The sequence below is a fragment of the Cetorhinus maximus genome, chromosome 20 (assembly GCF_964194155.1).
Source record: "Cetorhinus maximus chromosome 20, sCetMax3.hap1.1, whole genome shotgun sequence".
NCBI classification, from domain to species: domain Eukaryota; kingdom Metazoa; phylum Chordata; class Chondrichthyes; order Lamniformes; family Cetorhinidae; genus Cetorhinus; species Cetorhinus maximus.
Genome location: NC_135898.1, coordinates 50,443,147 through 50,466,866, shown reverse-complemented (window position 1 = coordinate 50,466,866; position 23,720 = coordinate 50,443,147). Strand labels below are relative to the sequence as shown.

General features: G+C 42.0%; 1 protein-coding gene across 1 annotated transcript in view; it reads left to right on the top strand.

Annotated features, from left to right (window-relative positions):
• The window catches only part of eno4 (enolase 4), a 106,749-nt gene that overhangs the window by 16,876 nt on the left and 66,153 nt on the right, over positions 1 to 23,720 (top strand). The window contains 2 exon segments of the mRNA XM_078565198.1: positions 6,622 to 6,750; positions 23,158 to 23,348. Of these exon segments, the coding sequence (XP_078421324.1) occupies positions 6,622 to 6,750; positions 23,158 to 23,348 (320 nt within the window).

Below are 23,720 nucleotides of genomic sequence, written 5' to 3'. Positions count from 1 at the left end.
CAGATTTTTAATCAGTAAGGGGATCAAGGGTTATGGGGAAAAGGCAGGAAAATGGGTTGAGGATTATCAGATCAACCATGATCTCATTGAATGGTGGAGCATACTCGATGGGCCGAAAAGCTTACTTCTGCTCCTACATCTTATGGTCTTATGCTCTTACGATGAAGCAGCTGGAGATGGTTGGGCCGAGGACACTCAGCTGAGGAACTCCTGCAGTGATGTCCTGGAGCTGAGAAGACTGACCACCAACAGGCACAACCATTTTCCTTTGTGCTGGGTATGACTCCAACCAGCAGTGAGATTTCCCCGATTCCTATTGACCCCAGTTTTGCTAGGGCTCCTTGATGCCACATTTGGTCAGAAGCTGCATTGATGTTAAGGGCAGTCACTCTCCCCTCACCTCGGGATTCACTAGACTGACTCCTGTGATAGTTAGATTATCCTACGAAGAGAGATTAAGTGGGCTAGGCCTTTGTTCCCTAGTGTTTTTAGAATAAGAAGTGATCTCATTGAAACATATAAAATTCATAAGGGTCTTGATGAGATTGATGCTGGGAGAATGTATGGAACACAGGGTCAAGGACTCAGCAAAAGAGGTCGTCCAATTAGGACTGAGGTGAGGAGTAATTTCTTCACTGAAATCATTGTGAATATTTTAAAAATTCTTTCACGGGATGTGGGCATCACTGGCAAGGCCAGCATATGTTGCTCATCCCTTATTGACCTTGCACTGAGTGTCTCACTTGGCCATTTCAGAGGGGCAGTTAAATGTCAACCGCATTGCTGTGGGTATGCAGTCACACGTAGGCCAGATCGGGTAAGGATGGCAGATTTCCTTCCCTAAAGGACATTAGTGAGCCAGATGGGTTTTTACGATAATCGATGATAGTTTCATGGTCACCATTACTGAGACTAGCTTTCAATTCCAGATTTATTAATTGAATTTAAATTCCACCAGCTGCCAAGGTGAGATTTGAACCTGTGTCCCCAGAGCTATCGTAAGCGCCTCTGCATTACTAATCCAGTGACATTATCATGACGCCACCATCTCCCCGGCTATTCTTGAAATTCACTGCTCCAGATAGCTGTGGATGTTCAGTTGATGAAATATGTTGAAGACAGAAATTGATAGATTTTTGGGTAGTAAGGGAATTAAGGGATTTTTTAAAAATTCATCCACGGGATGTGGGCTTCGCTGGCTGGGCCAGTGTTTATTGCCCATCCCTCGTTGCCCTTGAGAAGGTGGTGGTGAGCTGCCTTCTTGAACTGCTGTGGTCCATGTGGTGTAGGTGTGCCCACAGTGCTGTTAGGAAGGGAGTTCCAGGATTTTAATCCAGTGAAGGAATGGCAATATATTTCCAAGTCAGGATGGTTAGTGACTTGGAGGGAAAGCTCCAGGTGGTGATGTTCCCATCTATCTGCTGCCCTTGCCCTTCTAGATGGTAGTGATCGTGGGTTTGGAAGGTGCTGTCCAAGGAGCCTTGGTGAATTCCTGCAGTACATCTTGTTCACACTGCAGCTACTGTGCGTCGGTGGTGGAGGGAGTGAACGTTTGTGGATGTGGTGCCAATCAAGCGGGCTGCTTTGTCCTGGACGGTATCCAGCTTCAGTGTTGTGAGAGCTGCACACATCCAGGCAAGCTTGGAGTATTCCATCACGCTCCTGACTTGTGCCTAGCAGGTGGTAGACAGGCTTTGGGGAGTCATGTGGTGAGTTACTCATCACAGGATTCCTAGCCTCTGACCTATTCTTGTATCCACAGTATTTATATGGCTAGTCCAGTTCAGTTTCTGGTCAATGGTAACCCCCAACATGTTGATATTGGGGGATTCAGTGATGGTAATGCCATTGAACATCAAGGCGCGATGGTTGGATTCTCTCTTATTGGAGATGGTCATTGCCTGACATTTGTGTGGCGCGAATGTTACTTGCCACTTGTTAGCCCAAGCCTGGATATTGTCCAGGTCTTGCTGCATTTGGACATGGACTGCTTCAGCATCTGAGGAGTCACGAATGGTGCTGAACATTGTGCAATCATCAGCGAACATCCCCACTTCTGACCCTATGATGGAAAGAAGATCATTGATGAAGCAGCTGAAGATGGTTGGGCAGAAGACACTACCCTGAGGAACTCTTGCAGTTATGTCCTGGAGCTGAGATGACTGACCTGCACCAACCATAACCATTTTCCATTGTGCTAGGTATGACTCCAACCAGTGGAGAGTTTTCCCCCAGATTCCCATTAACTCCAGTTTTGCTAGGGTTCCTTGATGTCACACTTGGTCAAATGCTGCCTTGATGTCAAGGGCAGTCACTCTCACCTCAGCTTGGGAGTTCAGCTCTTTTGTCCATATTTGAACCAAGGCTATTGAGATCAGGATATGAGTGCCTGGCGGAACCCAAACCAGGTTTCGGTGAGCAGGTTAATACAAAGCAAGTACCACTTGATAGCACTGTTGATGACCCCTTCCATTACTTTACTGATGATGGAGAGTAGATTGATGGGGTAGTAATTGGCCAGGTTGGATTTGTTTTGCCTTTTGTGTACAGGACATACCTGGGCAATTTTCCACATAGCCGGGTAGATGCCAGTGGCCCCCTCCCACAACTCCTGTTTTGGTGCCACTTCATGCTCTCGTTTAGACCTGGAAAAATTTTATCAGTTTTGCTTCCAATTTCCACCCCTTCATCACTTTCACATGGTCCATCTCCAACACTTCCCTTCCCTTCCTTGACCTCTCTGTCTCACTTTCTGATGATAGACTGTCCACCAATGTTCATTGTAAGCCCACTGACTCCCATAGCTACCTCGACTACAGCTCCTCACACCCTGCTTCCTGTAAGGACTCCATCCCATTCTCTCAGTCCCTTCGCCTCCGTCACATCTGTTCCGATGGTGCCACTTTCCATGGTGCTTCTGACATGTCTTCCTTCTTCCTTAACCGAGGATTCCCACCCATGGTGGTTGACAGGGCCCTCAACCGTGTCTGACCCATCTCCTGGGCCACTGCCCTCACATGTTCCTTTCCCTTCCAGAACCATGATAGGGTCCCCCTTGTCCTCACTTTTCACCCCACCAGCCTCCACATTCAAAGGATCAACCTCCGCCATTTCCACCAACTCCAGCATAATGCTACCACCAAATACATCTTCCCTTCACCACCCCTGTCGGCATTCCGTAGGGACCGTTCCCTCCGGGACACCCTGGTCCACTCCCCCATCACCCCCAACACCTCAACCCCCTCCCACGGCACTTTCCCATGCAACCGCAGAAGGTGCAACACCTGCCCCTTTACTTCCACGCTTCTCACTATCCAAGGCCCCTAACACTCCTTTCAAGTGAAGCAGCACTTCACTTGCACTTCCCTCAGTTTAGTCAACTACATTTGCTGCTCCCAATGCAGTCTCCTCTACACTGGAGAGACCGTACGCAAACTGGGTGATCACTTTGCGGAACACCTTTGGTCTGTCCGCAAGCATGACCCAGATCTTCCTGTCGCTTGCTTGTCATTTCAACTCACCATCTTGCTCTCATGCCCACATGTCTGTCCTTGGCCTGCTGCAATGTTCCAGTGAAGCTCAACACAAACTGGAGGAATAGCACCTCGTCTTCTGATTAGGCACTTTACAGACTTCCGGACTTAACATTGAGTTCAACAACTTCAGACCATGAGCTCTCTCTTCCATCCTCACCCCTTTTTGATCTTTTTACAATGTTCATTTTTATTTTAAAATTTTTATGTATTTTTTTCTACTTATTTTTATTATTATTATTTAAAAAATTTATTTCCATTTTTATTCATTGGTTTATCCCCACCTTTTAGCCTATTTTTGATCTTTTTTCCCTCCACTGCTCCCTCCCCCCACCCCATCCTTACTAGTGCCATCTGTCACTTCCTCATGTTGTTCTTTCTAGAGTGCTTATCCTGGTCCGGCTATTATCACATTCTGTTTTCTACTCTTAATGTCAACATTAGCACCTCCTTTAGCCAGTACCACCACCATTGACACGCCTTTGACCTTTTGTTTACGACATCTTTGGCAATTTGATCTGTAGATGTAGGATATAGCTACATGTCAGTGATGGTGATAGATTTTCCCACTTTATAGAGGAACTTAGGTTCTATCCCCAACTTTTAGAGTCGCTTTATACCCCCTTTCCTTATACTTTTGATTTGACACTACGCCTGGACTTGGAACCTTGTGAACGAAACACATTAAAATTCAAAATATACCCTTTTAGTTTAATTTTATTAGATTTACGTGTCAATTTATAGCCGTTTTTGCTGCCTCATATCTTGTTGCACTTTGCTCAGGCAAGAGGGAATAAACCTCATGAGCGTTTCCTGTCAGCTTACTTTGCAACAGCAGGGACCAGTGTTGGGCTGGCCACTTTTACTGCTGTGCTAACCTTTCAAAAGAGATAAAGAAGGCATCCACCTCTTCATCAATTTAGGAAATAAATGGGCAAACTCTAATACCTCAGTCCTTACGTCTGACCTGGGGGTGGTTTCAGTGGGCACAGTGGGATCCTCCCTTCTCAGCTCTAGCTGTTTTAATTCAAACACCCTTACCTTTTCTCTTTCCCTTTGCTGGAATTCTATCTCCTCCTTCTACTCCTGCCTCTCTCTTTTTCCCATTGCTGCCTCGCTCTCTGTTTCCTCAAATTCCAGTTCCAATTTCCGCTGCTCCAATCTTAATTTTTCTGCTGCTATTTTATCTCTTTCAGTGTCCTCAATTTCTACCTCTCGATGTTTCGCCACCCATTTTAAAATTTTTGTTTTTCTGGCTTTCTGGTGGAACTCCACCTCTAAGTGCTTAACTACACCTTTTAATTGCACCAAGGATAGTTACCTTAACTTCTCGCGAGTTATCTCATCCTGTTCTATGAAAGCATTGACATCAAGTGTGGACATTTGAACACTTTAGTATTACAGACCCAAAAAAAACTTTTTGCAGTTTTTAAATTGCTTTAGAAGGAACAATTTACTTTCTTCACTCCAATTCTTTCATCTGTCTGTGGGAACAATTCCGGATATGAGCCCCCAATTTTGTTATGACCGGGTGAGAAGGGGTGAACTGTCTCCCCGCTATTCAACCTCCTCAGTTGGTCACAACAAAGGGTTAAATTTCTTTTTTACGAGGATTTGCCTTTTCCAAATCAGAATGTGTTTAATTATTTATGCTGTGAGCAATAAGGAGCTAATCAAACAAGGTTTTCTTGAGTCAAAGAGCCAATTTATTAACCACTAAACCTGAGAAAAATAATAAAAACATGATGCCAAGCATTCGGCCCTAATGCAGTCATTAGGGCGCGTGCACACACACACACACACACACACACACAAACACAGGTGTTAGTAAAAAGGAGAACTACAGTCCTCTACCCTTGAGGTGTAGGTATTAAATGTTGCAGCCAATTTAGGTTAGCTGGTTTCTTGGATGTGGTCAGATGCAGAAGAGATTGCAGTTATTAAGACACCTTGGTTCGCTGGTAGAGTTGGCTTCTTGAAATGGGCGATAGACTTATTCCAAAAGAGAGAGAGGGAGAGACAGCCTTCAGCTTGTTTCCTATGTTGAAGACTTTCTTGACACCTCCTGTGCCACTTGCAATCTCTCTCAAGTGGCTGGCAACCACTGTGTATTTCCAAGAAATCTTGGGTGGGTCTGCCTATGGCAACCATTGTTTCAATATCCAGTAATTTTCATTTTTAGGCAGTTAAGAGTTTCAACGGGAAACATTATAGGAAATGTCTCTCTCTTCACACTTCACTAAGGGTGATTTGTGGGTTTCTCACCTTCGCCTCGGATTGTGGCCTTGCTTTTTTAAGCAGTTTGCTCTGTCTTAGTTCAAATTGCAAAATTTCTAGTCAGTTGAAAGTCAGAAAATCATATTTTTAAAAATAAAGGGTGATAGCCTCGTAATGAGAGAACGTTCCAATAAAGTGAAGATAATTATGCCAGTTATGAATCTTGCAGTCCAACCTGGAATTTAATTTCAGATGGTTCTTCCTGGAAGAGACAATAATTGCACCTTCATTCTATACATTGTCCATTGTTGGTCTTGTAATGAATGTACATTCAGAACATCATGTACAGCATGATAAGAAATACTGTGCTCATGTCTCCTATGACATTAAGTGAGAAAAGGCAAACAAATTCTTGTATGGTTTATAGAGTATAGTAGATTCCCTGATGGGAGAATGGTCCTTAAAATTTTTGTTTAAAATCATATAGCCCTACACCCAGCTGCAAAAGTTCCAGTTTATTGCTAACAAAGAAGTATCTCTGACATCAACTGGCTGTTTAACTGTCACAGCACAGAACTTTTTAAATGTAGATTTATCTGACTGAGGTCCAATGACCATAGATCTGATGTTTCTGTTTTTGCCGATTTCTTAGTATATGGTGTTGAACTAAAAATGTTCAGATTCTTACAAAACTGTACTACAATTGAAACGATGCGTATTAAAAAGCTGCAAAATAACCTTTTGAATTGTGGAGCGATTATTGCATGTATGTTTTATTTTCAGTAATTGTGACATATCCTCGTATGTCTTTTAGCTGATTAAAATTTTTTATGGTACGTATGGAAATTTGAAGTTCTTTTTTTTTTTACAGGCAAATTACTTTGCCAACTTTGCGAAGCCAGCTGCAATAAGCAGAATTGTTGGAAAAGAAAAGCTAGATGCAAAAGGTCAACGAACAGTTGAAGTCGAAGTATTATGCACTGTTAAGAATTTTGAGAAGGTTTGACTGGATCTCTTCATACATTGGATGTTTAGTTTTCCGCTGATTCTATTTTAGTTTTGATTGTTGATGTTCATGATTGTTTTGAGATAAGCTTTTTATAAAGTACAGTATGTGTATATTTTATATTGAGCATTATAATGCCTTGATATTGGGTTCCCTTTCTGGCTCAGTGGAAAAGTATCCTTCAAATATTCTGTTTTACAAATATTTTATTTTTTGACACTTATTTACTAGTTTCACTTTTAAAGTTTATTAATTTACTTTTTTTTAATCCCATATCATTCTGTTCAAGGACCATTTTCAAAATTTAAAAAGAAGTTCCACGCTCCCAATTTTCATGGACCGAGGCACCAATTGCACCTGGGCCCTACTTCACCAGTTTCAGTAAGATATACCTTGTGGCATCAGGCCTTACTGTGCCAGTGTTTATGTTGGGTTATGGCAGGGCGATGCGGAGAAGCTCCTGACTTAGGTGCTCTGTTCCCTTCATCAGTCCCCTCCATGTGAGGAGTGAGATGTAAGGTGAAGTGAGAGTGACTGCTCTTAGCATCAAGGCAACATTTAATAGAGCATGGCATCAAAGAGCCTTCGCAAAATTGAAGGCAATGAGAATCCAGGGATAAAATTCTCCATAGGCAGAGTCATACGTGGAATATGGTTTTTGTGGTAAAAACAATGAACCAACACTCTGAGTCCATGAGCTTCAAGTAAAGATTTTAATTCCAGCATGTAATGGGAGAAATCAATCGTGTTTGGTTTTCAGGGTTTCTGTCTCTGGCTCAAGCTCAGATGTTCCCTGTTAACTCGCCTTTTTGGAAGATAGTTAGCGTCTGGTGTCCAATGGCCCTCTGCCTGTTCTCCTATCATCCTAACAGTTGTTTACTCGGTCTGTGAAGGTCATTAAATCTTACAACTTGTATTCTTAGCTAGTTTACCACAGTACTGGCTACATATCCTATCATGCCTACATTTCCCATAATGCTTAGAAAGAGCTCTCATAACTACATTATCTACTCTAAGGCTATTAAGTGTTTTAATGTCAACAAATATGAAATCATTTCAGTAATCCCACTTCAATCCCTCCTTTTGGACTCCTGGTCAGGCACTACCTGGCTCAGGAGGGATACTGCTGAAACCTTCCACCCATCAGTAGCTCCGGGAATCCTACTAGAGATGGTGGACTTAGGATCAGTTATCCTACTGTTCTCTTACGGCTTTGCTGCAGTCCTAATGACATAGGCTAAACCCAGAAACACCATCTCATTAGATAGCAGACTCCTTATAAATGGTCCCGACTTTCACATTCCCTGGGAGGGAAGTTTTGGTTCTGGTGGATACTGGGGTATATCCTTGTTAGCCATCATTACCGTCTGGGATACATCAGTCTCTGGTAACAGCAAATACAGAGACTAACCAACAGGACCACAATAGACGCAATGACTGCTGCCATCCTCCCTACTGCCCACCAATTATTCTGCATTCTAGCCATCTTGGCTTGATTTCTAGCTGAGTCTTTCAGTTTCCTAGCCTTCCCTATGGCTAGGTTCACTTGCACCCTTCCCCTTATGATTGTTTGACGGTTTTGTTCCATAAACCTCCTGGTAGTGATTAGGACCCTTTTCACCACCACCCGGGCCATCCTCCCTGAGGTGTTGTCGATATTTAGTTATTCAGTCCCACCACGGACTGAATAACCCGTGAGGGCCCGACCCACAAGATGAAAGCCCTCCACAGTAAAGGGGTTGGTGATCTGTAAGCAGAAAGTGTGGTTATTGTCACACTCTGATCCTCCATTCAGGAATCTATACATTGTTCTTAATAACATTGTCCCTCTAATCCTGGCTCCCTAACAAATGAGGGCCGATTAATCCATCCTGCCATAATGTTCACTCCTGTGTTGGACACCCTCAAGATGTCCCCACTCGTAAATGCTGAACACAGAAACCAGAATTGCCTCAAGCCCGAGATGGTGTCATACACTCCCTTTATGTCCACATTTTCAGCCGTGTCATTAGTGTAAAAGGTTGTGCAATGTTACCTGTGTCACACTGTCTCCGTTTGATGATGAAACCCGAATGATATGATGATTACCGGTAGTGATTTTATCAGAAATCCAAATGCTTGTTTTCCTTATCCACTCTTGCTCCATCCTTTAGGTAGCTGCAAGTACTGTCCTGGATGCAAACGGGTGGTTTTATTGATGTTCCCGGTGGGTGCCTCCCATGCTGCTGTTATTGTTAAGAAGGTGGTTGCTGCTGCTGTCTGCCAGATAGCCATTGCTCTGAGGATTTGTCTGAAACAAAATAGTTTAGCGAGCTCCTGGTTGCCTTCCAGCTGACAGAAACAGACTGAGGTATCAGGTTTCACCTCTGACCAATGCTTCCAAACATACACATGTCACTAGTCATTATTATCTGGTAAGGTCCTTGCCATCACGGGGTAAATCCCAGTCATTCCAGTGCCCCCTTAACCATTACCTTATCCTCTACTTCTGGCATGTCCTGGGGGAGCTGCTCCCCAACGCCCCACTCAGCACCGTACCCTACTGTTAAAGTCACTCATTCATTGAGGAAAGAATGAATCTGAAGCCAACCTTTTCATTAATTCAGATTCATTCACAAGACCACAGAGTACAGGCACAGACTACCTTGTTCCTCCCCAACACTCGGTGTAAACTGATTTTTATACACTTGGAATAATTCCCTAATCTTTCCCCAATTGGTCGCAGCTGCTCTGTTACAAACTAAAGCATGCACTCCATTTTACCATGATTACATTACAGATTCCCTTCTTTCTTAAAAAGAAAAAAATTAACAAGTGCATTTTTTTCAGACAAAAAAAACTGAAGACAGAGAAATTACACATTTTCAAGACTCATCCTGAGTCATCTGTCTTCTAATACCCCCAATAATTTCTCACTAGAAGCATTATTTTTGGGAAGCAATCTGACAATTGATGGCTTGTATCTACCCACTTAAATTTAGAGATTTCTTTTTTCTCCACCATTTAGTTTAGACTTGTGATATCATTTGTAATCTTTTTTCACTCGCACTTTTATTCGTTCATGGGATGTGGGTGTCACTGGCCATCCCTAGTTGCCCTCGTTCACAGGGTATTTAAGAGTCAAACACATTGCTGTGGGTCTGGAGTCACATGTAGGCCAGACCAGGTAAGGACAACAGATTTCCTTCCCTGAAGGGCATTTGTGGAGTGCATGTTACCCCAAAGGGAACAATTGTCTATATAACATTCTACTGGGACATTTCCTTCAGCTATTCCGCCATGTTGAATTTCTCCTAATGTTTTTGATAAAAAAGAATGCCATGTCAACTGCTACAAGGGCAAGAGTCTCAGCAGCCAGGGCACTCATTACTCTTTTCCTTATTTTCTTGGCTTCCTAAGCCAAGGGGTAACGTTTCTCATTCTCCCCCACAAGAAATATTATGAAACCCACTGCACTTAAAAACCCATCATAAAGGTTTGCATGAGAGTCGTCACTAAAAGCAACCGATTTTATTTTCTTAGGGTCACCCAAAGATGGAAATTTCAGTGCACCCAACCATTTACAAAGAACTTTTAGTATGTACTGCCCATGACTGCGCTGTTTGCAACTTGCAATCGGTTGGTCGGCCAGTACCTTATGTGACATTTCATCAATTACTGCATGATTCCTCCCACATAAACCATTGCCGAATGGGCTTTCAGCCGCAGTATTCATGACTATAATATTCAAATTCTCACACATGTCCCGGAATTCATCATTTGCAAATTCTCCTCCACTATCCGTCAAAAATTTGTCGGCATTTCTAGTCCAGTACTAACCTATTTTTCCATAACCTTGTCTACAATGTTCTATTTGCCTTTACCATTTATCACTGTAGATAGGTTAAACCTAGTTGTCATATCCACAGAGTCTAACCAAAAAAACTAGATCCTTGTCCATACCTTTAGGTCCATTGCCACTACGTCATTTAATTCTAAGGCTAATGGAAGACTTACAACAGGACATGTTGGTGCCCTCCGATATTTGACATAAATGGCACATTAAGTCATAACTTGCTCAACTAGAGTTTCATGTTCCCTGTCAACTACTCCAGTATCCCGTAGCATAACTTTTAATTTCTGTGATGATGAATGTGTGAATTTGCTATGTAATTTCCAAATAAATCTTTTCTTGTCAACCAAACTCTTATCCCCTGAAGTCAACAAAACATCCTGAACTTTTCAATGAGAAATATCTGGCTTCCTCAATGGTACGCCCTGATCAAGTGAAACGCAAATCCATGGCTTTCCCGAATACAAGTGCTTTATCATTTTCCATATCTAGTTTAATTTGCGCTTTTTTCATTGAGGACTTGCTCAACAATAAAGGTATCTCACTGGAGACCACATCAGAACTAATTAAGAGACTATCCCAGCTATCTTGCATGGAATAAGGTAGGGCATAGGGTAGGCCCTATCAGAGATATACTTGGTAACTTGTGCATTGATGCTGAAGATCTGGGCAGGTTCTTAATGAGTACTTTGTCCCTGTCTTCACTAAGAAGAGGGATGATGCAGACATTCTAGTTGAAGAGGAAGAGTGTGAAATATTAGATACAATAAGCGTAATGAGAGAGGAAGGACTGGCATCCTTGAAGGTGGATAAATCACCAGGGCCAGATGGATTGTATCCCAGGTTGTTAAAGGAAGCCAGGGAGGAAATAGTAGTTGCTCTGAGAATCATTTTCCAATCCTCACTAGATACAGACAAGGTATCAGAGAATTGGAGGTCTAGGAATGTTGTACCAATATTTTAAAAAGGTGTGAGGGATAGGCCAGATAATTATAGGTCAGTCAGTCTGACTCCAGTGGTGGGCAAATTATTGGAATCAATTCTAAGAGACCGGATAAACTGTCACTTAGAAAGGTCCAGATTTATCAGGGATAGTCAGCATGGTTTTGTTAGGGGAAGATCGTGTGTTACTAACTTAATAGAACTTTTTGAGGAAGTAACAAGGAGGATTGATGAGGGTCGTGGAGTGGATGTTGTCTACATGGATTTTAGTATGGCATTTAACAAGGTCCCACATGGCAGACTGATCTGAAAAGTGAGATCCCATGGAATACAGGGGAAAGTGGTGAGTTGGATCCAAAATTGGCTCGGTGACAGGAAACAAAAGGTAATGGACGATAGATGTTTTTGTGAGTGGAAAGCGGTTTCCAGTGGCATTCCATTGGGCTCAGTGTTGGGACCCTTGCTGTGGGAGGCATGATTGGGAAATTTGCAGATGACACAAAAATTGGCTCATAGTTAATAATGAAGAGGATTGCTGTTATCTCCAGAATAATATCAATGGTTTGGTTAAATGGGCGGAAAAGTGGCAAATGGGATTCAATCCAGAAAAGTGTGAGATAATGCACTTGGGGAGGGCAAACAAAGCAAGGGAATACTCAGTAAATGGGAGGATATTGAGAGGGGTTGAGGAAGTGAGAGACCTTGGAGTGCATGTCCACAGGTACTTGAAGGTTGCAAGACAGGTGGATAAAATGGTAAAGAAAGCATATGGAATGCTTTCCTTTTTTGGGCAAAGTATTGAATACAAAAACAGGGATGTAGTGTTGGAACTGTATAGAACACTGGTTAGGTCACAGCTTGGATTTTCTGCACAGTTCTGGTCACCACATTACAGGAAGGACATAATTGCTCTGGAAAGAGTTCAGAGGAGATTTACAACAATGTTGCCAGGGCTTGAAAATTGCAGCTATGAAGAAAGATTAAAAAACCTAGGGTTTTTTTCCTTAGAACAGAGGAGGCTGAGGGGTAACCTAATTGAGGTGTACAAAATTAGGAGGGGCCTAAATAGGGTAGACAGGAAAGACCTGTTTCCTCTAGTTGAGGGGTCAATTAACAGGGAGCATAGATTTAAGGTGATTGGTAGAAGGGTTAGAGAGAGCATGAGGAAAAACTTTTTCACCCAAATGGTGATGGGCATCTGGAATTAATTCACGCCTAAATTGGTGGTTGAAGTTGAAACACTCAACTCATTTAAAAGGTACCTGGATCTGCACCTGAAGTGCTGTGACCTGCGAGGTTACAGACCAGGTGCCGGAAACTGGGATTAAAAATGAGCGGCTAACTTCTTTTAATGGCTGGTGCAGATATGATGGGCTGAATGGCCTCTTTCTGCGCCATAATTTTTCTATGGTGCTGTGGTTCCAATGATGACCACTCTTTTGAAAGACTTTAATGTGTTGTAATTCCCAAACCTATAGCAGATATAGCTTTCATACTCTTTAACCTTATGCCGATCTTCCTTGTCAAGAGATTCCAAGTAGCAATTGAGCCACACATTGTAGAAGTGCAACCGCTATCCAACATTGCACAGTTGAATAAATCAGTGACCAAAATGCTTATCACAGGAATCAAGCTCCCAGTAAGCAATACAATTCCTTCAGGCCAGTCAGCATCATCATTTTCAGCATCAGAATTGTCTGTTTCATGCGTTACCTCAAAGACATGATTTTTTCTTTTCAGGTAATTCATTGCGTAATGATATTTGGAATCACAACGATAACATCTGTTAATCATTTCCCATGCATTTCTCGGGTTCAAGCACCTATCATCACTATCCCAGACTTGCTTTTTGCCTTGATTCTCAAATTGGCTAAAAGTGAGACCATCTTCAGACCACCTATCACCAGCTTTGTACTGATACCTGCGTCTAGAATTCAGATGATCTCGAAATTCAGTAACCATGGAGTCCTCCATTGTTTGTGTCATTGCAGAGTTGCCTGTATTTGATTTTAAAGTAGCTGGAAAGGACTGCTTTCCCAATTTTGTTTTAGGTTGGCAGCCATTTGGTCTAAGAGAGAGTCTTCTCCACGAAATTGAACGCCCTTCAACACCAGAAACCCATCTCTATGTGAAATGTGTGCACAATCCAGTAACTTGAATTCAAGCACAGACTCTGGGATCTCAAGGTCAAACTTTGTCAATCTCTTATACAACCTATCAGAGTCCATCATCTATTCTTCCATGTACTGTTTGTCAGTCTTCCAACTAATCATTTTTCTTGTAAAACTTACCCATAAATTGTAATAGAAGAGTTAATCCCTCTTCAGTCTCCAAGTCACCAACACCCTGTTCTGAAAATACTATACTTCTCATCTTTTTCCTGGTAATGACAAAGGCTTCCTCTGGGATAACGAAATAACACATGTCCAAATCGCTACCTCATTTTTCCACTGCTCATGGGATTCAGATGCCAAAAAAAAGGAACTGTGGAAATCAAAGCTTAAGAATTTGCATTGGGCCTCAGGCATGTGCACTGGAGGTGCCAGGAGATGTATATTTTTGTTTTTTCAGAAGATACAAAAATTCCTTATTCAACTTCCAATCACCAGAGCCTGCTGTTTATTCTCTGCTACCGTGTTAAAGTCACTGTTCATACATTGAGGAAAGGATGAATCTGAAGCCAGTCTTTTCCTTAATCCAGGTTATTCACAAGACCACAGAGTTCCAGGTTATTCACAAGACCACAGAGTACAGACGCAGACTTCCTTGTTCCTCTCCAATACTTGGTGTAAACTGATTTTTATACACTTGGAATAATTCCCTAATCTTTTCCCAATTGATGGCAGCTGCTCTCAATTACAAACTAAAGAATGCACTCCATTGTAGAGTGATTACAACATTAACACTAACCCCCATAATGACCACTCGACCCCCATCCACTACTGATCGCTTGACCCCCCCCACCACTGACCACCAGACCCCTCCCCCAACCAACCAACCCTGCCCCGACCAACTGACCCCCACTGACCCTCTCCCATCCCAATCCTATCCATTTACCTTACAAGCTTACCTTATCTCTGGCTTCTCAAAGTGGCTGGATCTTTAACTTAACTGCTTTACAGCAGCTAGTGCTGTAAAAAAGGGAGTGTGGCTTCCTTACCTCTGACCCTCCTGCCCTCGACACAAGACCTCGGGCACCCGCTGCATTACACTGTTCTCACCTGCCCTGAGTTGGAAGGTCAGGCAAGAAAGGAGCAGCTGGATTTCAAGATATAAAAAACTAGGAGCAGAGTGGCAATCCAACTCTAATTGCCACTCCATGGATGTTACAGACTGTTGTTTTTCAAACTGGACCAAGTTTTATAGTGGATTAACTTTGTTGACAGAGTTGTAGAGAAGTGAAAACTTTGCTTGATTGACAGCATTATGATATTTTTATGAGTTTTTTTTCTGTGATCTGTTTTGTCATTGTTTATTTACACAAGATAAAGAGGTGTCAAGTGCTTATAGCTTCTGTTATTGACACTTTGTAGGTCTGGTTGATTGAGGCTTTTATAGCAATAGTAGTTTGTTTTTTGAAAGAAAATTATGAATGGGTGTTTTTAAGCAGTTTCACACATGTCATTATTACTATAGGGTTCATTGGTTCTGTACAGAGTGTACACTGGGTGAATGGGCTTGAAAGTGCCATGTGTTGGCATGGAGGGTATGAGGGGCCATTGGTGTAGATGGAGGTGCATGAGTTGACATGGAGGGTCATGGGTAAGACCTTTGATCTTGCCTTTAAAAAGGTACCCAACTCCAGATTATGGTTCATGACTCCTCGGAGGGGCCGTGAACAACGAGCATCAAGAAGCTAGCCAGGCTCAACGAAAATTGCAGGGGGCTAGAAGGTACCTACCCACAATGGAGTCAGCCAGGTTGGGAGTGCAGGATGCAGGCTCGCTGCCCGCACCTTTATTCCGTGCCACCGAAATTTGGAGGTGCATGGAATGGTGGTAGGAATCCTGGAATTGGGACCCACCCACAATTTTAAATGGCTCCTGAATCCTTACGACTGTGCAAAAATCCAGCCCATAACCTCTGGCTTTCTCGTTCGATGCTATACACACCAGCCTACTGTCCCTTCCAGTCAAGGATCCAGCGTGCCCAAATCCTGCCAGGGTTGTGATGTTCCACTAGACTTCCATTAGAATTACAGCAGGATTCTGCTGGAATAGCTAAGTAATTTCAGGACATAATCTTTTATTGAAAATGGCTCCAAATGCTTCAGTAACATCTGCCGATATTTGACCTACATACATATTAGAGCAACCGGGTCAGACTTACAAGAAAATAAATCTGTAGGTCTGCAAATAAATTGTGGAGCGATGTAGTGGCTGGGTTTTCTGCTCTTGCCCTCACCAACTCACTAAGATTTAACTAATATTAAACTAGAAATCACAGGCTGGCGATGGCAGAAGCAGAAAACCCCAGTCAGTAAGTCTGTCAACATCGGCAAAGTTAAAAGAGAGGTTAATGTTTTGAGTGTTGACCCTTCATCGGAACTCTAATGTGCACTAGTAGGTGACGAGCATTACTAGTCTGCGACAAAATCTGATGCAGTGTGGGGTTATTTTAACAGCCAATATTCTCTTGTATTTAATATATATAAATTATAAAATCCATTCATGCTCTAGTGTCTTGGCTTTAATCAGCTGCTTTGTTTAAGTTCTTGGCCAGATAAACATACTTCACAATTTACAATTTCCTCATGATCTCCTGCAGTTACAAATCCATCTGCTGTCTAAAACTAATTTCCCCTCAAGACCTCCATTATATTAAATATCAGCAGCTCAGTCTGTTTAAAAAGCATGAAATACAGGTGTTTTCCACTGTGCCCAGATCATTTCCATTATTGGTGTTAAAATAATTTCTCCTTGGATCCTTGGCTTAAATTACATTCGATTGTTCTGAAATTACCATTAATGGTGCTACCTGATCTCTTTTGCTTTTAGCAAGTCTCTGGATTTTTCTAAATTGACATTTTTCCAAATTACAGTACATTTCATCTCAATTGTTGATTGATTTAGACTCTTAAATATACAATTTTTGTTTTAAAATTACCATCTAAAGCACGAGGCGTACAAACATTTTTTATCTAAAACTTTTAAAGTAAATATGAAAATTATTTATTATTGGTCCATTATCTGACAGCAGCTATAGGGAACATTATGATTCTTTAGCATCTTTGATGTGAAGACAGACATTTTTTGTTTGTGTTTAATATCTGGACATTTGAAAAGCAATTTCAGCAGAAAGCTGAGGGGAGACAAAGAAAATAACAGAACTTAAACTAAGAAACATATATGTAGTTTTAACCCTAAGTACTATAGTTAAAATAAAAAGACATTAAAGCCTGAAATTGCAAGGTACACCAACAGCATGAGTCTGGAAATTGCCCATATGCTTGATGCCCCACACTTTGGATTTTGCAGCAAAGAAACTGGCCAACTTTCAGGAGACTCCCCCACAGGCCAGCACAAGATTTATTACAGCCTCAAAGTAATTTAATTAGCTTGTGCCAAATGTCACATTCTACTACCGAGTCCTGGCCCTGATAGTCAATCTGCTGATGTGTAACAATACAGGTGCATGACTAATCCACATTCCTGATTTTTTTTTTTTATTATTCATTCACAGGATGTGGGTATCGCTGGCCAGGCCAGCATATATTTCCCGTACCTAATTGCCCTTGAGAAGGCAGTGGTGAGCTGCTGCCTTGAACCGCTGCAGTCCATGTGGTGCAGGTACACCCACAATGCTGTTAGGAAGGGAGTTCCAGGAATTTGAGCCAGCGACAGTAAAGAAACAGCCTCATATTTCCAAGTCAGGATGTTGTGTGGTTTGGAGGGGAACTTGAAGGTGGTGGTGTTCCCATGCACCTGCTGCCCTTGTCCTCTGCCACCTAGAAGGACACAGGTTTGGAAGATACTGTCGAAGCAGCCTTGGTAAGTTGCTGCAGTGCATCTTGTAGATGGCACACACTGTTGGCCCTGTGCGATGGTGGTGAAGGGAGTGAATGTTAAAGGTGGATGGGGTGCCAGTCAAGCGGGCTGCTTTGCCCTGGATGGTGTAAAACTTCTTGAGTGTTGCTGGGGCTGCACTCATCCCAGCAAGTGGAGAGCATTCCGTCACACCCCTGACTTGTGCCTTGTAGAGGGTGGGCAGACTTTCTGGGAGTCAGAAGGTCAGTTACTCAAAGCAGAATTCCTAGCTTCTGACCTGCTCTTGTAGCAGTATCTATATGGCCGGTCTAGTTAAGTTTCTGGTCAATGGTAACCCCAAAGATGTTGATGGTGGAAATTAGCTATGGTAATGCCATTAAACATTAAGGGAGATGGTTAGATTCTCTGTTGTTAGAGATAGTCATTGTCTGACACTTGTGTGACATGAATGTTACTTGCAACTTATCAGCCCAAACCTGAAGGCTGTCCACCTCCTGTTGCATGTGGACATGGACTCCGTCAATATCTGAGGAGTTGTGAATGGTATTGAACACTATGCAATCACCAGCAAATGTTCCTATTTCTGACCTTAAAAAAGAGGGAAGGTCATTGATGAAACAGCTGAAGATGGTTGGGCCTAAGTTGCTACCTTGAGGAACTCCTGCAGTGATATCCCAAGATGATCGGCCTCCAACAACCACAACCAAGGATCTCCCTTCCTAACAGCGGCTACACCGCATGGACTGCAGTGGTTCAAAAAGACACTATCACTTTTTCAAGGGCGATTATGGATGGCCAACAAATGCTGGCCTTATCAGCAGCGCCAACATCCCTTGAATGAATGATAAAAGAAATCAACTTTCTGTGGTGAATTTATCAAATACAACAACATAAAGCCAATTCTCTACACTGGTGAGACCAAGCAGAGACTGGGTGACTGCTTTGCAGCACAACTCTGTTCAATCCACAGACAGAGTTTCCTGTCACTTGTCATTTCAATTCTTCACCTTACTCCCACTCTGAACTTTCTGCCCTTGGCCTGCTACAGTGTTGCAGTGAAGCTCAAGGAACAGCACCTCACCTTTCATCTTGGTAATCTAAAACCTCCTGGACCCAACATTGAGTCCAACAATTTTAGATCATTACCTCTGACTCCATTTTTTTTTTTCTGTTGGTTGATTTTTTTCTCAATTCTTCCTTTAGTTTGCATTCAGACAACTGCTATCTAACCATTCACACCTCATCTAGACACAACATTTCTTTCTTTACCCATTATCTTTCCCTTTGGCTTTAATACCATGAAACCTTACGTCATTTAATATCACTGACCTTCCATCCTATCACAGACCTTCTCTTTCATATTGCTGTAAAAAACACCTGTAATCAAAGGTTTTTGTCTTGCATTTATCAGGACAATTCACAAGAATACCAAATGTAAAGGGAACAACAATTTATATTGCAAGAGAAGGGAGTGCTGATTGTTTGGCAAGTGAACTCTGATTGGTCGAGGTATTACCATGGAGAATGCATCAGTTAACTGATGACAGGCAGTCAAGCTTTATTTAAATTCAAACCAGCAGGTTGACTCTGTTTGATCACGGCATTGCCTGGGGATTGAACCAGAGAATGACTGTCGCCTATTTTGTTTAGTTGAAAAAGGTGCAATGTGTGTACATGTTCTTTCTGTCTGCAAAGGGCAAGGCCCTGTGTATTAATAAATGTAGTTTCTGGCATGCATAAGTGAGCCACACTGCGAGCTCAACCAATCTTAAATTGGTTGTCAGTGTAATTATTAGCACACTCAGGATTGTTTAGCAAATGTTGTCTAATTGTGAAATCACATCTAATGTTGGACACTATGTTTTGAGTTTTGCAAGCATGGGCTGGCTGGGTACAGACAGTACCTTGCCTGTTGTGAACAACCGAAGCGACATGAGGTTTGATACGATCCGCTAATCTTTTACCTAGCATCACACCAGCACTGAAATTCATATTCCCACATTATTCATTTGTGTGATGGGCAGAATGTAATTTTGGCTTGACAGCAGCATCCTGTTATTGGTGAACACCACTTGTGTTACTACTGCATTGTAGCAGTGTGAAATGGCTAGCTTCACCCGTTGCCCAACATTTTGAGATAGATTACCCTTCTAGGGTAATCTAAGGTACGCTGGGCACTTTTCGGGACCAAAAGAGGCAGCCTAGGCCCATTCATGAGTTTGTACAATATACAGTGAGCAATGATCTAATCAGGGTAGCCATTATCTCGCAGCATGGCTTTGATACGCCCTATTTCAGCATCAAGCTTGCATGGTGAGCAAATGGCTCAGGCCCTATTTACAAGGTTGCCAATAAGGCCAATCTTATGATGCGTGGAACGGTAGGAATCCCAACGCGTATATTGACTAGTGAAGATAGGCTGGTAGTAGAGAATCCCCTGGCAGATTTCTGAACTAGCACGTGAAGGAAAGGGAGCTTAGGTGAGAGCCATTTTCTGGTTCATTCCCCAAGACAATACCTTGACCAATCAGAGTCAACCTGCCTGGTTTGAATTTAAACAAAGCTTGACAGTTAACTGTCAGTCATCAGTTAACTGGTGCATTCTCCATTGCAATGCCCCTACCAATCCAAGTTCATTTGCCTACCAATTAGCACTTCAGCTAATAAATGCATTTATTATAAATGTATATAATATACATAATGAATAAACAGCATTTATAATTTGATTCCGTCTGTAATATTAACTGTTTTTAACATTCACTGTTCACATTTCATTACAATTTTATATGAATACCATAGCAGTAGAGTAGGACTAATAAGGAATGTGTTCAAATTTGGTGTCATGAATAATTCACTGAGCCATAGAATTACAGAATCTTAGGATGGAATCTTATCAGCTTCATGAGGTGGGGTTGGTTTTTTGAAATATGTGCATCGGGCCTTCTATCTTATGCATTCCCATCTCCGGGCGATCTTGCTGGAGGTGGAGTGATACAGGCATCAGCTACCTATCCAACGATGATGGATAGCTCATTATAAGCAATTAAGTGCCCACTTAGGAGCATGCTTTAATTCCCAGCAAACTTCCAGCCCTGTCCAACCACCCCCCCCCCACCCCCACAACTCCTAGCTGCAGACACCAGCGGTCTGGAGCTACAGCTGCAGACCATTCTCCTGGAGGTGTCCTCCTCCACCATGACGGCCTGGCAGCTGTAGCCACAATGTATTTAACCTATTTTTGAAGCGTTCAGAGGGCATCTCATCTTGAGATGTTCTAGTGGTCCCCTACATTTCGGAGGGGCTACCGGCTACCAAGAGATTCAGGCACTCCCATTAGCCCAACTGCTTACGCAACCCATCCGCAGTCCTTAATTGAATGGGACTCCCAGAGACAGCATGTTAATTGCCCACCTTTGGGAAGATCACATAGGAGGGCAGACCACATAAACCATGGGAGTTGAGATATGGGCAACAGTATTTTGGATGAGGTTAAGTTCATGCAGGATGGAAGATGGGAGTTTGGCCAGGATGCAGTGGAATTGGCAATTTTAGAGATAACAAAGGCATACCTTGCAACCTTCCCACACGGCTTGGGCCCTGCCTGTAGCTGCTACAATACCAGCAGCATTGATGAGGCCCTTCATTGGCTATTTAAGGGCCTCATTTAGCTAAGTGGTGGGAATGCTGACCTCAACCTTGCCTGCCCCTTACTTTATAAAGGGCAGTTAGGAAGGTGACAGGCTCTCCACCTGCACCTTCCTACCCGATCATGCACGCACCCCCCAGGCTCCCACCCTGCTTCCTGGGGGAATTTATTAAATGATGTCCTTCATTTTTTTCTTTTAAACATTTATGTGTCAGAACACTTAAGTCATTTACTCATTTAATTCTTTTAAATTTTACCATGTAGTCTATCTTTTTCTTATCATCTTTATCTGAGTAATCTATTTAATATATCTTCTCTTCACAGTTATCTGCATTCCTCTCATATGCTCTATACTTCTTCATATCTCCCATACCCCCTCCATATCCATATGGCCCCCTCCATTGCCCGCATGCATATCCCCTCACCTAATATCCACTATGGATACTAGAGCCTGGTAATAAAATGGGAAGTCTTGAAATCCTCATGAAATAAATAAACAATCATCCATTCAAACTCAACTTTAAAAATTGCTCATAAAACTGACCATCAAATATACAGTCACTTTAAACTCAGTTGAAAAACTTATTCCTCTTAAGTGCTCATAAATCTGGCAAAATAAACAGCCATTGAAAACCTCTTCAAAACACATTAATCTTATTATCTGCTCATAAAACTGTCAGTCAAACAAAGCTCTCAGTCCCCTTCACATCTGTGTAAATAACCCTTGCTGAACGAAACCCATTAGTGGGGCTTGAAACTCGACATTCATAATGGGTTACATTGCGTAACTATATAAACAAGCTTTTCAAAGTTCATTTTTCAAAGGCTCAACAGATGGACTTTCAATCAAAGAAGTCAGGCACACATTCATCTTTACAAAGGCTCAACAGATGTCTGGACTTTAAATCAATGCAAAAATAAAAGCACAGGGTCCAAATGACTCATTAATATCTGATCCCGGCACTGTTGAATGCAAAAGAGCACTTTATTAACTGAAGAAAGTACTCCAATGCATCTGAATACTTACCCATACTGGTCAATTTAATGGTTACTTACCTTTTAAGGACAACTCTATGATCAATCACTCATTAAAACATACATATCATGCAGCACCTAATTATGACATTTGAAGCTGGTAAGACCTTTCAAACTTGTCAAAAGGTTCCCAACTCTAACAGGCTTCCCTCATAAACTGACTGACATGACATGTTTCACACAGGCTTCAGGAACCCACCTGCCTCACTGAAGATCTCAAACTTGTAGAAATTCAAAATTGAGACAGGCATTTAAAAGGCTGAACCCGATGTCAGTTTGAGTGCGCATTGATTCACAACCTGCCACATTCCCGTATGGATCAAAATGGCAAACAGCGGGAATGGGCTGAGAATTTTTAATTTTTGATCCCCTGCCTCTACTTTTGGCTGCCTGGCACAGGCTGCCCAGTGTTGAGATGGCAAAATCTGGCTCATGGCACTCAAGCTAGTAATTCCATTTATATTTATCACAACCTGTTTGTATCTGGAGATTGAGCATCTTTCAAAGAATGCTTAACCTCTCATTCCTTTATGTTAACTGTGCAATACTGTTGCTGGTTTGCTTTCAGGCTCAACAAATTTCCAGCAGACTTTACTGCATGTTTAGTAAATAGCTGAACTTTTTTTATTTAATGGAACTTTGTTGGCCAAAATAATAGTTTATACAAAACACTTAAAGAAACTTCCTGGCAGCTCCAGGAAGACTAATTCAATGAAACTTAATATATTTGTGCACTTTATATTTGTTATATTTACAGTCTGGATTTAAAAAATGAAGACCATCATGTATACAAAATATACTGCATGAAATATGACTATAAGCTTTGCTTCTAAAAATTGAAGTCAAGCAATACCTCATCTACGGAAGACATTATTTGTATATTGACATTGCAACTTTAAATCATTTTTATTTACAATAGCTGCTTTAAATATGGTCTAACACAATCTACTTCTTTTCAGAGTGTCTGTTTTACTACAATGTCTAATTGTTGTCGTGATCCTAACTACACTACCCAAGATATCATGGATAAAGAAAATGAACTAAAAAATCTATCTGTCCAGATCGCCATGGAATGGATTAATGAACCACTGAATTCCTTGCTAAAAGGGCTTTTGCCAGCTAACCAGACTCAAGTGGACAAGTTGCTGAGGTATCGCTATAGTTCTTCGAAATCCTTAGTTCTTTCAAACCTCTCTATTAAAATTTCTTACATCTACCCTCTACATTATGTTGTGAATATCAAGGCACAATTAGCTATCAGTTTGTTCTTCCTCATTGTGTTACAGGTAGGAGAGAGATAGGCAAACTGGTCTGATTTTCTCTCGCCACCTGTCCGTAAGCAGAGTGTGTGTTGAATTATTTTTAAACTGTGCAGTGACGTGTTATCCCAAACCCTCGGTTTGTGTGATCCAATTTACTGATAGACCGCAGCAAACTCGTGTTATGATTGTCCCAGAAGGCTAGTTTATTTCACATATAAAACCCAAAAGAGGAGTATTAGCAACCTCACACTACAGACACA